The following is an 18,074-nucleotide window of genomic DNA, read 5'->3' as shown; positions in this document are numbered from 1 at the left end:
TTTTTTTGTCCATTTCAAAATGTGTACTAGACTCAAATCTGTTCAAAACATGTATACCAAAAAAAAAAAAAAAGAACAGAAAAGGGAAATTGGCAGCGTCCTTATCCCATGTTCAATTTTTCTGGAAGATGAAATAGCCGTTAACTCCAAAATCAGTCATTTAGACGATGAAATAACCCTTGATCAAGGACTTTTGCTGAAGTTTCTGAAATTCCTTTCACTATCATCTTAAATGTTGTCAGAAGCTGTTGTACAAATCTTGCTACTGAATAGTTTTGACGGTTACTAACCCTTTCTCAGAATTGTTGCCGAAATGATAGCAGTGTTGAATCTTACTTTTACATTTTTCTAATTGGTGCAGGTTATATTTCCAGTGAGTAGAAAATATTCTGCGGCTCCTTCTGCTCCACGTTTAAAACTGGTCTCATCTTCTGAGCTAAAAATGTTATTCTCTGTTGAGGATGTCAAGCTTCCTCCATGGTTAGATGGAATGTAAGTCGGCCTCATGGGGTAAAGTATTTATCTTTTTTGATTCTAGGAAACACATCACTTTGAATAACACGTCTTCTTTCCCCCCCCCTCCCCCTTGATTTATGATATTGCAAAGGTGCATGGCTGAATATCTTCCTACTCTGGAAGAAACTCTGAAGGCACAGGTCTGTTGCCTGATTATGAGTAAAATGCTGCTTTTGCTTCATTTTTTTTTTATCGTAAATCATCTTTACTTTCAAGTTGCTGGCTATTTGTGCTTCCTTTGAACAATTTCTGCATTCAGCAGTGACTTTTTAGGATTATGTATTTTGAAGGTCTTGGAGGCTGTGGCATCAATAGGAGTCAGAAGGCGCTTTATTGAGGCTTTAGCTCCTCTGTTTGGGAGGCCTGTGGAAGCAGATCCTGTATGCTTGCATGAGAATTTTGTAATTTGATAATTATCAGAAGTTGTAAGATTAACTGGTCTGTTTTCATGTGTTTTTTCGTAGGTCTTTTGCAGGAAGGCTACAGTTCTTGCTGCTTCCGGGGTTTTTACGTTTCTGGTAATATACTTCCTTCAGTATTATTTTTGTAACAAGAAATCTTCAGATTCCTAATTTTTTTTACCCTACATTAGAACTTGCAAATTGTGTCTATTAGATACTCATACATGGCTATTGTGAATAGGATAATATACTTCTTTTATTTTTCTAGGAATAAATATCCTTGCATACTTCTTTTACTGCTTATGTTGCTGTGTATTGCATATCCTCTTCTTTTTTTTTTTTTTGGGGGGGGGGGGATTTGGATGTTAACTTAGATGAATTATTTCTAGGAAACTGCTGAACTGTTCCCCATCAATGGGTTTCTACACTAGAGTAAAGGAACTTTTTTAGTGGCAAACTTTCTCCTGCTTGAAGTCAAATGGAAACTTTTTTGCACTAGTTTCAGACTCTCAGAGGCTCTAGCTGTTCCCATTCACAGCCCTGAATGTGTAATGGGGGCACTGGATATTGCCTTCATAATAGAAAAGCTCACTTGAAGCATGAAAGAATGATGCTAGCAGCCATTTGACTCTCAAAAGTGTACAGCAAAAGGCCTAAGGAATGAGACGATTATCCTAATGTAATACCGATTTAAGAAACTAAAACAGTACTTAAACAGAATTGTTAACAGAGGAATGAAAATCCAGATTAGGGAGAAACCAATAGATTCAAATCAGATGGTCGGTTTAGATTAGAAATCAGGTCGAGTTCTAGCCTTAATGTAGGAAACCCTTGCTGCAAGTTTTCAGATCAATCCCATGGGTGGATCTGAATTATGTACTAAACCTAGTAACCCCAGGAGAAGCATGTGTCAAGTCAAAGCACAAATTGGAATATTAATTAGATAACAGAGTTATAATATCCAATTAAAACTGATATTGTGATATAAATCTCAACGATATTAACCCAATAGAATTAATGAGTCGATTCTCAGAATTAGACTTGAAGGATTCAAATCTGGAATCAAAGAGCAGAATTGGGAGATATTAAATATTTCCAGCAGACCTGATCTACTCCAAGTCTTGGTAAAAAAAACTAGGGTGTCAAGTATTGTTAGGTACTTTATTTCATTGGCCAATACGTATTGGTATTGATAGGTATAAATACAATTTAAAAAAAAAGAAAAAAAAAAAAGAAAAAAAAAAGAAAAGAAAAAAAGAAAAAAAGAAAAAAGAAGTTTGTGTTGACCAATATGTTCCGACAAAGGGCCGATACGGGACTGATGCAGTCTGATACGGGACCATTCGATACAGTTAAGCTACGTCTCCTTTAATCCTGCAAAACAGAAACTGTGAGTGAGATACGAAATTGCAAGCAACTGAAGGCTTTGGAAGCTTGTTTATCTTTGATATGAGGAAATAATCTCACATAAAAAAAAACTTCTAATCTTCACCATTTCAACAAGATTTGGGGACTTACAATGTTCAAATCACGGATCGAAACATTTTTGGGCAAAAAAGTGGTAAAGTTGCATATCTCTCTTTTTAGTTTTCTTTTGGTATGCATCACTAGATTAGGTAAAAATGACTCCTATTCTTGCATCAAGCTGATGTATCTTAAATATTTAGATCTAAACGGTTTAAATTCAACGGTTCCTATTCATCTTCCTTAACCCTCTTAACTTCCTTTTCTTCTTTGACTCCCCTCTCTCTTTATCTTCTTCCATCTTTTTCTCTCTTCTCTGTCATCTGACTCATCTCCGCCCCCGTTGATGGAAACCATTGCCGGATATCTGGGAAAACATTATGCTTGCCATGAATAATGAAACCCTAAGCTTAATCTCTGTGAAATATGAAACTAATGAAACCTAAACTCTATGTCAAATTTATGGAGGATGAACCCTATCAAACCACTAAACAGTGAATACCACTGTGAAGTCATTGGAGAAAGAGAGGAGTTTGCCGGAGTAGTGAGAAATGCTGGAGTTGCATGAGTGGTGAAACTTGATCATATTCTTGGTGAATCTCAACAATGAAATCTGAACTCCATAAGAAACCACCCGAGAAACCTAAACTAGAAGTCAATGGTTGTTTTCCTTGACTTCTAGTTTTTTTTCCTTTGCTTGCTACATAAGTTGTAGCTAATCTAATTATAGCTTTCTGCTTTATAATTTTCAAGTCGGTTGCTTTCCCCATTTCCCTGCCACTACCAGCCATCTGTAACATCTCTTTCTAACCAATCCACTTGGTTGACCTGTTGCCCTATACTACTTATTCTTTTAAACTTCATGTGATAATCACTTTTGAATGTTCCTTTTCTCTTTTAAGGCACATGCCTTCACAATAACATGATCACTTAATTGCGTTTCCTCTGCCCCTTCCCCTCTCTCTTTCAATGGCTCTTTTTTGGGTCAATTTTGGCATTTATGTTTTGCTGGGTTTTTTTTTGCCTGAAATCCTTTTTTCTACCTTCTGTCCTTTTTCTGGTTAGTTCTGTTGGTTTTATTGTTTTTTATTTGTGTCTAGGTGCACGTTTCCATTCCAACTCTGTTCCCTAAGCAACAACCTGTGTTGATGCTTCAAAGTTCTCAGGTAATGAAAATGCTTTAAGTTTTTTGATATTCTACTAATTTTCTATATTTTATTCATCTGAAAAATCACAATAATAGAGATGTTCATTTATAAATGTAGTTTCCATGTGTACAGTCCTTTATTTATACTCATCTGAAAAATGTTGTGAACATAGATACCTCATTTAATATATAGGTTCTTGCATGCGCGTATGCCTTTGTTCATGATGGTGGTTGCATACCAGGATGCAATACTCGAGGGAATTTTTTAGTTTTAATACAAGATGATGTAAGCTTGTTTGGAAACTAGGAGAACTTTAATGTTTCGGAAAAGCAAATCATTAAAAATTAGTTCCATATTATTGTTATTTGCAAAAAAACTGTTGATGTGGAACCGGGGTTCCACTTTTACGAGCGAACCCACAGTCTGAATGGACCTAAAGTATCACTAGATTAATTCACAGAGAGAAAGCTTACTGTTGTTGGAATAGAAAGTAAAAGAGTAATGGAGAAAATAGGAAAGGTTGAAAGGTTGAAAGGTTGAAAGGTTGGAATAGGCTAGAGTTAGATTGAAGTTGGATGTGAGGTTTATGGGCTGGAATAGATTTTGTTGTGGGTGAATTGCAAACATAAATTATGGGAAAACAACTCAATGGGTGGGTTTTGATGGATGATGGAAGCAAGTTTGATGTGGCAGTGGTTTCTTGGATATTTATGGTGTAAAAGAGGTGATGAAACCAACCCACCCCCATGGCCCCCCCCCCAAAAAAAAAAAAAAAAAGCCGAGACGCTGTGTCAAACGCTGAAGAAGCTGCTGTAACCTGTGACAGAAAATAGAAACTAGAGGGGAAGAAGAAGAAAAGATAATCCACCTAGGAATTGGCGTAAGGTTGTGCTGAGATGACCGTAGTTAGTGATGGGGTAGCCTTAGGGAGAAGAGGGAAAATCGCACAAGAGGGGGAAGGAGATCACACACTACGCACAAATTCACTAATTCTAAAATTAAATTCACTCTGAAATCAAACATTGAGTAAATGCAAGTATATAAGGGGAAAATAAAAGACTCTTACTCAGACTCCAAAACTGAAATTGACTCCTACTTAGACTCTAAACAGATTCCTACTTCTCTACCTCCTTTGTATCCTACTCAATGACAAATAAAAGACAATATAAAACTAACTACTACCAGCCCTTGTTGGACCAAAAACCCAGCCTGGACCGGTTCTTCTTGGCCCTTGGCTTCCAAAGCCGGTCATGCTGGTCTAACCAGGTAAGACCAGCCACATCTGCATTAGTTATTTTTTTTTTTTTACCTTGGTTAAGTCTTATTTACCATAGCAAGTCTTGTAGATAGGGACGCTTAGTCAGCGTTACCCTACTTTCCTTATTCAGTTTATTGTAATCTCTTTATAAATAAGGACCTCTGTCATTACTGACAAGTTGAATCATTCTCTAATCTCTGATTCTCAACTGGTTGTAGGACTTTCAAAATCCACATAGCAATAGCACAAAGCGTTGAGAGGAAAAATCTTCTGTTATTGATGAATTCTTGTAAGGGTAGATGCTTATATATGTATTTGATTACTTGCTAAATGCACAAGTATTTAAAATAAGGGAAAGTTTCTCTGAGCAAGTGGTGGAGGGTACACTAGCATTTTCTCTCTCTCACACACACACACACACCAAATGACCTCTTACCCCCTACTTACGAAACCATCTCGTCGCCTCTCATTGGTGCGGCAGGTGCACACTGCTATGCTGCTTGCTTAGAGAACCCTCTCCCTTAAAATAATAACTCCACCACATGCTCGATATCTATAGCACTTCTAAAATCTCTTGGAGCTGAAAAATTGCTTCATTAATCCCCTAAAAATCCCAAAGAGTAATAAACCCATAAATCCCAAAATCAATAAAGCCACAAAGCCCATAATCCAACCGACAAGAAATTTCCAAATGCCACTGTTACAGGAAAACAATTTGAACTCACATCAGGAAACAGTGTCTCTGTGAAGCGGGGTAAGGCTGCATACATTATGACGCTCCCTAGACGCCGCAGTGGCAGGAGCCTCGTGCATTGGGTACACCCTTTATACTTCCTAAACAACTCGAAGTATAATGAAATCCTTTTAAGCACACATATACTTAATAAAGTAATAAACCCTACTTAATGACATAGACACCAACTCCAAAATTACTGTTGGTGGGCCCCACAGGCACTAAAACCCAAATCTGGTCTACAACAAGTATGTTAGGCTTAAAAATTTCAGCCTTATTCTTCTTCTTGCCTTTTAAGAACTGAACTATTAAAAGAAAAGTTTATGGAAAGTGAAAAGTAGATACAAGGATATTTGGTGAACAACAGACTTCGTAATGTAGAAAAGTGGCACATCTGAGTCCTAATACTGAGGAGGATGAACAGAAGGGAAAAATACAATGATATATTTCTGTAGACCATGCTTGTCTCTAGGGGGTGCAACTTGGCCTAAATTTGGATCACCACCTCAACTTTAAATCAAATTGGAAATTGGATGGACAAGCTTTGGATTGGGTTAAAAATTCATCAATTTCCCAAGCCAAGCCTGCCTGAGTTGCAACCCCTACTCCCATACAGTTGTGCTCTTGTCACACACTTGGCAGGTTGGTTGCTATCTGATTAGTTGTCCTAAGAACCAACTGAACATGAAACTCTGGTAGGAAGCTCCGAAGCTATAAACTTGCCTCACTTAGAAGACAAGAATGGTCTCACTGGCAAGAGCTAGGGAGAGCCCAACCAAGCATTCACAAGGACAAGTGCTCCTCTGCTACCGGCCTGTCATAATCCAGGAAATAATGTCCCTCAGAGGCTCAGATCCTAGAAAAGCAAGGACCCCAATGGTCAGAAAGCAAAGTAGAAACATCTCCTCTCTAGGTGTCACCCAATTCTTTTATCCTCTTGGTGTTTCTGTTCTCCACACAAATATGGCTCTTGTTCTGAAATTCTGATCTTTTTATTTATATAAGCCTCAGTATTATCCAACAAAGGCAATTGAATGGAAATTCCAACTAGGCTTAGATGTTGCTGGGCGGTTCTGTCTCAACTGCGTTCTGCTTGAAGGAGATTCTACTTGCAATCGATTGGCATTTGGAATCCTAATCACCTTCTGGTCTACTTGTCAACAAGTACATTCTATTCTCACTATTTTATGCACTCATAACCTCGCTAATTGTTGAAGAAGATTTACATCTCACTTCCTCACCCTTCCATATATCCAAGGATAATTGCACCTTCTGTCTATTGTGTACTGACTGCTTTTAATCGCAACAGCTAGCAAGTCTCTTCTTTTGACTTTCTCTTAGCTTAACCTCTATTACTTCTTCCATACGAAAAGTTCTTTGGGGGTAAATGTATAACGGAAGTGTTACTGCCGAGAATCTATAGCCGATCCTGCACAAGCACAGAAGGCAGAGGCCCGGAGTTGGCTTCGGGATTAGTCCGACTCCCAAGTTAGAGACCCGCAGAACAGTGTTTTTCCCAATAGTAATGGTGTGAATGTATTGACTTACCTGTTCTGTCTTTTAGGATTCCTTCTTATAGGATTATCCCTTTTCCGAGTCCTACTGGGATACGTCTTCCTACCTTCGTGGGGAATATTCCCTATCCAGGTGTCTCCTCCTCGCGTCGTTAGAGTCCTCTCGGCTTCTATCAGTTGAGGGGGACTCCAGTCTCCCCCACCTTCTGATCTCCGGAGTCATGGTCATATTGAGTATCCCTCGGTTGGGCGCCACGTGTCCTTCCTTCACTGGGTGACTAATTTGAGCGTATCAGGGAGTAAAGGAGACAAATCTGCACAAGTACACTTGACTTGAAGATTAGAATATAGGAGGTTAGCATTTTAAGTCTCTTTTAGTACTGTACCGTTTTTCTTTTTCCCGCTTCTTGTCTTTTTTATTTTTGCCTTTTGTTTAATTATCCTTCTTATTTCTTTTTATTTTATTTTTTTAGTGACTGAATCTGCCTGAAAACCTGATATCCTGGTTCATAATGTGGCTTTTACATGGATTTAAGACTCAGCCAAGTCGCTTTTTCATAAGGTTTCATATTTTAGCTCAGATTATGATGGCTTTTTCCATGATTGTGATGTAGCCCGGAAGCTATTAAGAAAGCATTCTAGAACCTTTCCTGTACCTTTAGTTCTATTGAAACCATTAGATATGTTGGCTTTGTGTCTGTCAAAATTTTAGACTGCCTGCATATTACAGAACTTGGTTACCAATTGTTTTCCCTTTTCAAATCAATCTGTTTTTTTTTTTTTGGGTGAATCCTTTCAAATCAATCTTACTAACACAAATACCTTTTTATTGTAGCATTTCAACTCTCAACTCACACCAGTCATGTCACCTCCTCTGATTGATTTTCGTTGGAGTCCAAGATGGGAAGCCTCATTGATGGCTGAACGCATCTTGTAAGTCCCCTAGTCTGTAAATCTTGCTTTCTATTTTCTAATATTCATTCCATCTGATGAGTCTGTAAATCTTGCTTTCTATTTTCTGATATTCATTCCATCTGATACTCCTGTATACTCATGTATAAGTGAAACTTTTTTCTGTAGTGAGTTCTTGGTGGAGGAGTGTCTAAGTTTCAAGAAGTACTGCAATGAGACCCTACTTCAGCAGCACTAATGTTGTGGTTTTTAAAGGTAACACCACCCTAATGTAATTCAATGATGTATATGTTAATTTGCTTTTATTGGGTTTGGTTTTAAATGTGTCCTATCCTTCCCCACCCGACGCCACCCCACCCGACCCCACCCCACCAATTTTAAGATACTAGTATCGGTATTGTGTACTCTACTTGTAAAGCTCCATGAGCACTGAAAAAAAAAAATTGTGTCAAATGATATGATACCGAAGCAAACAGGTTCACCGGTAGAGGGAACATAATAGTGTTTTTTCCCATGATTTTCATCAAGGATGGGATACTGGAATTATAGTTCCAGTCATAAAAAATGTTGAAGCTACTAACAAAAATAAGCTAACCTGTGGAATCGAAAGGCCTGGGCTATTACTGTTTTGAAGAGCAGATGTCACACTAGCTAGGATGGAGGGGGTGGTCCTCTTTAACTTCTTCACTGGTTCCTTATTCTTGAGTTCCTCTCCAATTCCATAAAAGGTGACCAGCTCCTACCTCATGGAGCTCCTTTGCTAGGCAAATCCAATCCTGCTTCTTCGGTGATGGAAGCTGTCGAGTGTGAAGCCCAGTGACTTTAGTGATATCTGTGAGCAATCTTCTGGAGTCCTTGCTTTCTATTTGGTTGACGCCCTACATTTTGGAGTGAGAAAACTAGATCGTTTTTTCGTTTTTTTCCCGAATTGGTCTCAATAATACGGCATAAATATATTAAATTGACTGAAAGACTTTGCAGCCTATCTTCTTCTCCTCGAGTATTCTGAGGTAGACCACTATCTGACTCAACAAGACTTCTTTCTATATTAATTGTCTATTGAAAGTTGGAAGATCTGACCAAGTCACCGGGGATCCTTGACTGGACGAGAGGTTGAAAGAAGGGATGATTATTTATTTGTTTATTGATTTTTTTAATCAAGGTGTCTGGCCCAGCTTATGGGCACCATGATTAATCCTCGGGGAGACTAGTGTAGTAATTCACTGTCATGGATTCTGCTTAAATGGCAAATGCACAGATGGAGAATTACACCTGAGTCCATGCGTGTATCTACACAATCCCTAATTCATCTTAACCATTTAGGCAACCCACAGATGGGTAGAAAGAAGGGATGAGCTCATCCCAAACTTGTTACAAGGGACATGGTCTGAGAAAAGTTATCGTAATCAGGTGTCCAGGTATCAACTCAAATGGATTTAACCAATTGGCAAAAAAGAACTTAAAATTGGAAAAGGGTTCCCTAAAAGGTAGTGTAACTCCTGCTTCAGCACAAGGACCAATAGGAGCATACACGGAAGCATTAATAGTGGAGGATATTCATTTTTTTATAGGTGTGGTGTAGTCATTTACAAGGGTGCATCGATACACATGGGATGATAATACATGATTGAATTGTAATTTAAAATTTAACACATGGCCAATCCAAGATGATTCTTAAAAATCTAATAGTCGGGATTGACACATCAGTCAAGTGGCTCAATTAGGTGTACAAAGTAGATTATTCCCTACTTTTGCCTCATGTAGATAAACTTTAATCCAAATTGTTTTACCATATTTATATTTTCATTCTAATCTAGATTTTCCTATAAATTCCCACTTCAAATAAATGTCCAACCTCTATTACCATTCAAATACCAATGTTTCTCTTGGTCGTAGCTTTTAATATAACATCTTCTCTCTCACCCTCATTCCTATGTTTTTCTACAATAACCATAGAATGTAAATTTTTTTATTTCTCCTCAACAATAAGGTGTGATTAAGCCGTATCATACATTAGAGAGAGGGCAATAAGATCATGTGAGAAGTCGTAACAGACTCTTGCTCATATTTTAATGTAAAATAATATAAAATGGGATTAGTTTAATCTAACCAATCTTTCGTTTGTTGGGAATCCACATCTCTATTTCGGTTGATCCCTTTTTTTTTTTTAAGTTGAATGCTCCAAGTTAACCCTACTCTATCAGTCTATCGACCTTAAATTTATTATGTCTTTGTCAGCTTTCGCCCTATTCTAACACGTGTTTGCGGGTTGGCCCATCATCCAGAATCCAGATTCAATGCTGATGGTCCCCGCCTGCTAGCCGCAGGCCGCAGGCCGCAGTCTGGCATCAGCAAATGGACATGCCAATTGCCATGTGATGTGTTGGATCTGCCAAACGGTGGACGAGCAGATCCCCTGCGGAGGTTTTACGTTGGATGCCCGTGAGGCAACCAATTTAACAACCGCAGAGAACATAAAATAACCACCGATTCCCCGCATCTTAGGATGCCGGATCTACCTCGACCTAACCGTACTGCCGCCAACTCAGTTAAATCGGTGGTCTAGGTTTTAATTACTACAGTTACGTTTGGAGGGTCATACAATAGACCGAGAGTCTACAGTGAAGTCTATGGACCCGGATCTAAAACCACAACTTTTGCATCTTTTATTGTGTCAAGTGTCAACCGGTCTGATCTGTTTAGTTTCAGTCAGGCTTTTTTGACCTCACACCTTTTTCAACCGTTTAAGTAATTGGGCCTTATAGACTAAGGCATATACGTATTTTAATTCAGTCAGTTGATTATGGATCCATTATGGTAATAAAGATAATTGAGATAAACATATTACAATTTGGATTTAAAAGGTTTCGTAAATGATTCTTAAATGGGTTGCAATCAAGTTAAATTATTAATCAATTGATGTTTGAATTCGATACATTTTATAATTGATCGGTTCAATCTCAGGTTTCAACCGATTGATTCACATCTGGATTTACCAGTGCGGACCAACTTTTGACACCCTAGAAAATTTAAATTTATGACTTGCCAAGGGTGCCAAATGCGGTCTTGCGGCCTGCGTCGAAACGGAAACTGAAAATGGACACCGAAACGTTGCTGTAGGCATTCGGAATTCCCGCTTTCGGGATGGCCTTTTCGAAACCAAAATATCCCGCTGGTCTATTATTGGCTAATTGTCGAATCTTTTGTCTAGGTCTCTCCGCTCCGCCTATTTATAACTTCGTCCCCAACAGTTCTTCTCAGATTTTACCCAGACAGACAGAAAGGTCGGAACCACCTCCAAACCCAACCCATAGCGTAGCCTTGTTTCCTGAAAAGAAACCATGAGAGAAATCCTTCACGTTCAAGGTGGACAATGTGGGAACCAGATCGGAGCCAAGTTTTGGGAAGTGATCTGCGATGAACATGGCGTCGATGCTACGGGGAGATTCAATGGTGGATTGTCCGATCTGCAACTCGAGAGGATCAATGTCTACTACAATGAGGCTTCCGGTGGACGGTACGTGCCTAGGGCTGTTCTTATGGATCTGGAACCTGGGACGATGGATAGCATCAGATCTGGACCAATTGGTCAGATCTTCCGCCCCGATAATTTCGTTTTCGGACAATCTGGTGCCGGAAATAATTGGGCCAAGGGTCACTACACTGAAGGAGCCGAGTTGATCGATTCTGTTCTTGATGTTGTTCGTAAAGAGGCTGAAAATTGTGATTGTTTGCAAGGTATCGCCTTTTTTCTTTATTCCGATTACGTTGCATTTTGATATTGGTTGAATTCTTATTATTTTAAAATAATGGAACATGATTTAGACAAGTTTGAATTTCAATTTTGCATTCTTTCATCAAACAGAGTTTCTGGTCAGGATTATGATTTATTTGAAATTTGGAGTGGCATATGAGATCTGCTGGTTGTAGCTGGTGTACGTTTTGATCATTTCCATAGAAATGTTGAAAATTTAGACAATCAACCTCTGTTGCGATGATTATATTTAGAATTGTCTACAAATTTTCATAGGATTCATTCTTTCTCTTAAGCCTTAACCAACTTTGAGCAGTATGAGAGGATTATCCGTTTGCATTACGCTCTCTTGCTGATGTTTGCTTAGTTGAGACGTTTAGATCGGGTAGGAGAGCACTACTTGCATGGGATCAGCTGAATTTCGAAAAGTTTATTCCATTTGCTTGTTTCTTTCGATAATGAAGTTTTGTTATTTCGCAATGACAGGATATGTTGTTTTGTTTTGAAGGATGAGATTGTTCTTCTTCATATTTTGTTGATGATAAATGATGCTTTGGTTGAAGGCTTAGATGTCTGTGATTTTGATTTTGATCTCATTCTTTTCCTTGTTTTCCTCATGAATGTTGGTACTTCTCTTAGAATTCCATTTGTTCCTTGTCCTTGAAATCTCTGAAATTTAAGTGTCAATCCATCCGGTCTTTCTCCTCCCCTGTTTTGAATGTTGGTGATCTGTCTGTTGTTGTTCATATTATCATGATTCATATTATTATTTTTAATCTGTGAATTATGAATGAATGCTACAATGATGCTCATGTGAGTCATGGTAAAAACGCTGTATATCAACTTCCCAAAAGTAGTTTCTTCTTCTCTTGCATTAATCTTTGGCCATTTAAGATGGTGATTGCCCATTGGATCATCCTTCAAATTAGAGATCCTATGATTTGTTGGTTTACCTATTGGTTTCTAAGAAATCCATGTTAAACAATTTGTGCTGGATAATCACTCAGTTGTAACTACCTGAAATATTTGAGATATTGTTATGATATCCTTGTCAATAGGGTATCATGAACCTCCTCTCTGTTATCAAGAAAAGTTTATGCAGTTGCTTGTTTCTTTTTCGATATTCAAGTTTTGTTATTTCACAATGACAGGATATGTTGTTTTGTTTCAGAGGATGAAATCTTTCCTCTTCATATTTTATTGATGATATGTGATGCTTTGATCGAAGACAGAGACTTCTGTGATTTTGATTTTGATCTCATTCTTTTCCTCGTTTTCCTCATGAATGTCAGTGCTTCTCTTAGAATTCTATTTGTTCCTTTTCCTTGAAATCTATTTTTAATTTGTGAATCATGAAGGAATGGTACAATGATACCCATGCAGTCATGTTAGAAGTGCTGAATATCAACTTCTCAAAAGTAGTTTCTTCTTCTCTTGCATTGATCTTTGGCCATTTAAGATGGTGATTGCCCATTGGATCATCCTTCGATTAGAGATCCCATGATTTTGTTGTTTTACTTATTCTGTTGTCTAAGAAATCCATGTTTATAAAATTGTGCTGGCTAATCACTGTTTTAACCACCTGAAAATTTCAAGTTTTGAGATCATTATCTATTGGGCATTAAGACCACCACTAAGCAGCACTCCCCTCCAACCTCCTATCTGTTAAAGAGATCCGTAACAAAAGGTATTCCCACTCTGTTATGAGATCCTGAACAAAAGTTATCCCAACTATCTTCTTTTTTTTTCAGATAATGACGGGCTTGAGAAATAGATAAATTTCTCATTGCTGGTGAGTCAGAAAGCTTAATATCTCACAGCATCGACTTCACTTTTTATTTCTGCAATGTAACTTAGAAGGGAAGTTAGGGTAAGGAATCCATTGTACGCAGCAAGTTGGTCTGGCTAGTGAATGATTAAAAAAAAAAAAAAAAAAAACTTACAAGGTATGAAGACCATTAATCTATTGATACCATAATCCTTTGACACAAAATAATTGCACCAGATTGACTAGTGTCTAGACCAGACCCACAGTCCAGCTCTTATGATACTCTAATCTTTTGGGACCAATCGGAAACTGGTCAAATAGAAAATCAGTTACTGCACTTAATTAAAATTGACCGAGTAATTCATCAAAAAAAAAAAAAAATTGACTCAGTCGATGTACTCCCAGTGTTTTACTATGTGGAGATAACCTGATGCAGGTTTCTTATTTGGGTTTTGGCGTGTCTGCTCTGTTTTGTTCTTCTTCATGTTTTTGCTTTTTTTTTGCTTTGTTATGTGTAATCAACCAATAATCAACAAAATGTGACGTGTTTTTGCCAGGTTTTCAGGTATGTCATTCTCTTGGAGGAGGCACAGGCTCGGGCATGGGAACCCTCCTGATTTCAAAGATGAGGGAAGAGTACCCGGACAGGATGATGCTTACATTCTCGGTGTTCCCCTCTCCAAAGGTCTCTGATACAGTTGTCGAGCCCTACAATGCTACCTTGTCTGTGCATCAATTGGTTGAGAATGCAGATGAGTGCATGGTCCTAGATAATGAAGCCCTCTATGACATTTGCTTTAGGACCCTGAAGCTCAGTACTCCAAGCTGTGAGTTTTGTGTTATCAATTGCTTTCATAAACACTGCCACACAAATATGGACTTTGACACTTAACAGCCTTGATTTTACTACCTTGTTGGCAGTTGGTGACCTGAACCACTTGATTTCAGCGACCATGAGTGGTGTGACATGCTGTCTGAGGTTCCCAGGTCAGTTGAACTCAGACTTGAGGAAACTGGCAGTGAACCTTATCCCATTCCCGCGGCTCCACTTCTTCATGGTTGGATTTTCTCCACTGACCTCCCGTGGATCGCAGCATTACATTTCTCTCACTGTACCAGAGCTAACCCAACAAATGTGGGATGCAAAGAACATGATGTGTGCAGCTGATCCGAGACATGGACGCTACCTGACTGCCTCAGCCATGTTCAGGGGGAAGATGAGCACCAAGGAAGTTGACGAGCAGATGATTAATGTTCAGAACAAAAACTCATCATATTTCGTGGAGTGGATCCCCAACAATGTGAAGTCGAGTGTGTGTGACATCCCCCCAACTGGGTTAAAGATGGCATCGACCTTTATTGGTAACTCGACTTCAATTCAGGAGATGTTTAGGAGGGTGAGTGAGCAATTCACAGCTATGTTCCGGCGCAAGGCCTTCTTGCACTGGTACACCGGGGAAGGAATGGATGAGATGGAGTTCACAGAGGCAGAGAGCAACATGAATGATTTGGTGTCTGAGTATCAGCAGTACCAGGAGGCCACTGTAGAGGAAGATGAGGATGGTGAATATGAGGAGGGAGTGGAAGATAACTATGAAGGCTGAGTGGGATGATGGCATCAACTATCTTGAAATTGGAAGCTAGTCGTATGATGGGTTAGATATTCCTCTTCCCTACCCATAATTCTCTCTTATTTTTGTCTGGAAGCTGATTATTCTTTCCCCTTGATTCTTTTCCCGCTGTGCTCCTCGAAATATCATTTGTGTCCCGACAGTTTTAATTCATGCATGTGAACTGTAGCAATTTCAGTATTGTCATCCTTCATGAATTTTTTGAATGGCATAAATTTGGTGGCTTTTGAGTAATAGATTAGACTATGTATGAGATATTGAGATCAGTCATCTCACTGAAGCTACCAAGGCAGTTTTTAATGTTCGTACCTTTCACTTTCACTTGACCTCTCCAGTTACAGATAAAAGAAAGGGGATTATAACATTATTCCAGTGATCCTATTCAAATCACTTGGTAAAAGAAACAAAATGTGTAGTTAAGAGATAGCTGATTGGTTGTGTGGCGCCTGCCCCTGTGTAGGGGAACAGTGAGAGTGCGCAAGCCGCAGGGGCAGCAACATGAAGGGGATTTTTATTGCACAGGGGTGAGGCTGTCAATTCGTCTGTCCATGTATTTGGGCCCAGGGGCTAATGCTGCATCACCAGGCAGCTTACTTTTTCTCAAAAATGTAAATGCATGCGGTTGGGAGAGTTTAATTAGAGGGATTTATTCGGTGGAAGAAAATGAGGATTACTTGGGCGCAGGGGCCAGTGCCCGCAACAGGTAGCACTCAAATATATTGTTTTCTATTCATGACTCACGATCATGGGTTGAGAACTCGGTATCAGAAATAAGATTTGACATCAATCTAGATTGGAGAAAAATAACTCTGTTTTCAATTAAAATTATTTTTAGATTATCTTACTCTTCGTCTTTGTCCATATTGATCCACTAATACGGCATCAACCAAGATTCGAGTTCGATCAAGGCCAATTTCAATCTATCGTTGATGGATTAAATCCGATTCCTCAAATCATGCTCACGATTCACGGGAAACTTTTGGTCAGTAAAATATTTGTTGGGTACTTTTGCTCAATAATAACTCTGTTAAAAATATTTGGTAAAAGGGGAAAAAAAATGTTCAAAGTCCATGTAGTCAGTCCTTTTCTCTACGTATTGTTTAGGATGGAGATAGCCTTGCGTACGCTCTCATTGTCCCACCTTAGTGCATGCACCATTTAATTAGGCATCTATTTCTTGTCCGTATATTTTGTTTTTGGAACATTTGACCGTTGTTTAAGATGGAGATGACCTAGATTGATCATACGGCTAATTTAGTAGCAGCGACTAATCATTTTTTATTTTTGCTAATGAAGAACCCCTTGAACCTGTTCAGTTTTACGGTTCAAGCCTAAGGGTAAATCTCGGGGTTACACGTAACTACACGTAACCCGTGTAATAGATTAGTCGCTAGGAGACTTGAACTAGAGACGTTTATTAATCATTAACACATGAATTAGCATTTTTTTGTCATATTTTTAACAAATCAAATTAATTTTTTTTAGACGTAACGAAATTTCAAAGCTTTACAATTTCAAATAGAAAATTTATCGAGTTCGAACATTGGACCGATTTGTACAAAGGATTTGGTCCCTAACTAATCTGCCAAGCAAGGTGTCTAATCTTGGTTGTCGGATCAGTTTTGATCTCAATTGATACTGATCTGCTAGATCGTGCTGGATTGTTCAGATTTATTCAATTTTTTTTTTCTTTTAAAAAAAACTGAATTTTCATCATTTTTTTATCGAATCGTATCCTAATCGGACAAGCCTTGGGATCAGTCTTAATCAATACTAATCTAATGAAGGTGATTTACAGATCCAAATACCGATCCAAATTTTGAAATCATGCTACCAAGTGGCAAATATTAGTTCAAACACTCAATATTCCATGATTGCACAAGTTAGCAGACTTGCTATTTCTCGCCCCCTAGAACAGCTGAAGACAAAAAATTTCTCGTTAACCTTTCTATCTGATAATTGTATCAATCAAGTATTATTATTATTATTATTATTATTATTATTATTATTATTATTGTTATTTTTAATGGAATGAGAAACAAGATCAATTAAAAGAGAGATACAAGTACATCATTATCCGATTACACAAATACAAGTTAGATTTTTTTTTTTTTTTGATAAACAAATTAGATTTTCTAACCATAGCCATATATGCTAGTCTATATGCCTGAGTAAAAAAAATGAGGGTGGGGAGAACGTTACAACAAGAAAAATTAATCTGACGAATTTGACCCTTACATATCTAATTAATGGTATGGATTGATCATATGTCAAAATTAAGGTGAAAGATTTCACTTTTCATGTTGTGGCACACCCTCTTATTGGGTGTAAGTTTGACCTTGACGGTATGAATCCGGCCTGAACCCAAACATAGCATGGGCTAAGATTTTTGACCCTAAAGGCGGGTTAGGGTTGAAATATTTTAACCCTGAATTAGGGTTGGGTTGGGCCTGGGTTGAGGCCGAGGCCCAGCTCAATCCAACATCGATTTTACCTCTGATTAATATAATATAATTTATTAGGGGTTATCATTCTATCCATATATTTAGAATAATAAAATCTAGGTCGTTCATTCTTATGGTTAGGTGTCCTAAACATTTATTTTTGTATTACGATTCATAATTTTAATTGTATATTGATCATTTGATTTATTGGTGCTTTCAATTTTTCTTTTTTAATGTTAGAACACAAATGGCAAAAACAAAAAAATGAGGGCCAATTAAACCCAACCCAGCCCAATCAGGATCAATTAGGACCGGGTTGGATTGACATGGGCCCGCCAAAGTTAGGTTAGGCATGGATTGAGTTTTGGGACGTAGGGTTAAAATTTTAAAAACTCCACTCAACCAGGCCAAATTTTACCCCTACCCTCTCATGTATATCACTCCATACACTCCTCTATGATTAAATGGTACTATAGCCCGCAGACAGGGGAATGGAATTTTTTTCCACCCCTATAAAACAGGCTCCTTGCA

At 38.3% G+C, this 18,074-nt stretch overlaps 2 protein-coding genes across 4 annotated transcripts in view; both read left to right on the top strand.

The window, feature by feature from the left end:
• Positions 1-8,460, top strand: part of LOC122072668 (BRISC and BRCA1-A complex member 2) — a 14,782-nt gene extending 6,322 nt beyond the window's left edge. The window contains exons 7-13 of one of the 3 annotated variants that reach the window (XM_042637051.1): positions 362-492; positions 608-656; positions 807-896; positions 981-1,034; positions 3,482-3,547; positions 7,870-7,967; positions 8,115-8,460. In XM_042637051.1, coding sequence (XP_042492985.1) covers positions 362-492; positions 608-656; positions 807-896; positions 981-1,034; positions 3,482-3,547; positions 7,870-7,967; positions 8,115-8,184 — 558 coding nt within the window. In that variant the 3' untranslated portion in view covers positions 8,185-8,460. Of the gene's footprint in view, positions 1-361; positions 493-607; positions 657-806; positions 897-980; positions 1,035-3,481; positions 3,548-5,005; positions 5,077-7,869; positions 7,968-8,114 lie in introns of those variants that run through there. The other 2 variants (XM_042637053.1, XM_042637052.1) reach the window with 2 other exon arrangements.
• Positions 8,461-11,200: 2,740 nt separating this feature from the next.
• On the top strand, positions 11,201-15,333 carry LOC122073870 (tubulin beta chain-like). The gene is made up of 3 exons (XM_042638545.1): positions 11,201-11,684; positions 14,026-14,295; positions 14,390-15,333. Exons 1-3 carry the CDS (start codon positions 11,288-11,290, stop codon positions 15,070-15,072), a joined length of 1,350 nt encoding a protein of 449 aa, XP_042494479.1. The 5' UTR covers positions 11,201-11,287; the 3' UTR covers positions 15,073-15,333.
• Positions 15,334-18,074: the final 2,741 nt, after the last annotated feature.

Source organism: Macadamia integrifolia, chromosome 3, assembly GCF_013358625.1.
Source record: "Macadamia integrifolia cultivar HAES 741 chromosome 3, SCU_Mint_v3, whole genome shotgun sequence".
In the NCBI taxonomy this organism is placed as follows: Eukaryota; Viridiplantae; Streptophyta; class Magnoliopsida; order Proteales; family Proteaceae; genus Macadamia; species Macadamia integrifolia.
This window is presented reverse-complemented; position numbering and strand designations above follow the sequence as displayed.

What these genes read in the sequence shown, in the direction of transcription:
- LOC122073870 (XM_042638545.1), top strand. Translation starts at nt 11,288, where the DNA reads ATGAGAGAAATCCTTCACGTTCAAGGTGGACAATGTGGGAACCAGATC. An exon ending in AAATTGTGATTGTTTGCAAG is followed by an intron (nt 11,685 to 14,025) that starts GTATCGCCTTTT and finishes TGTTTTTGCCAG; the next exon opens with GTTTTCAGGTATGTCATTCT. An exon ending in GAAGCTCAGTACTCCAAGCT is followed by an intron (nt 14,296 to 14,389) that starts GTGAGTTTTGTG and finishes CCTTGTTGGCAG; the next exon opens with TTGGTGACCTGAACCACTTG.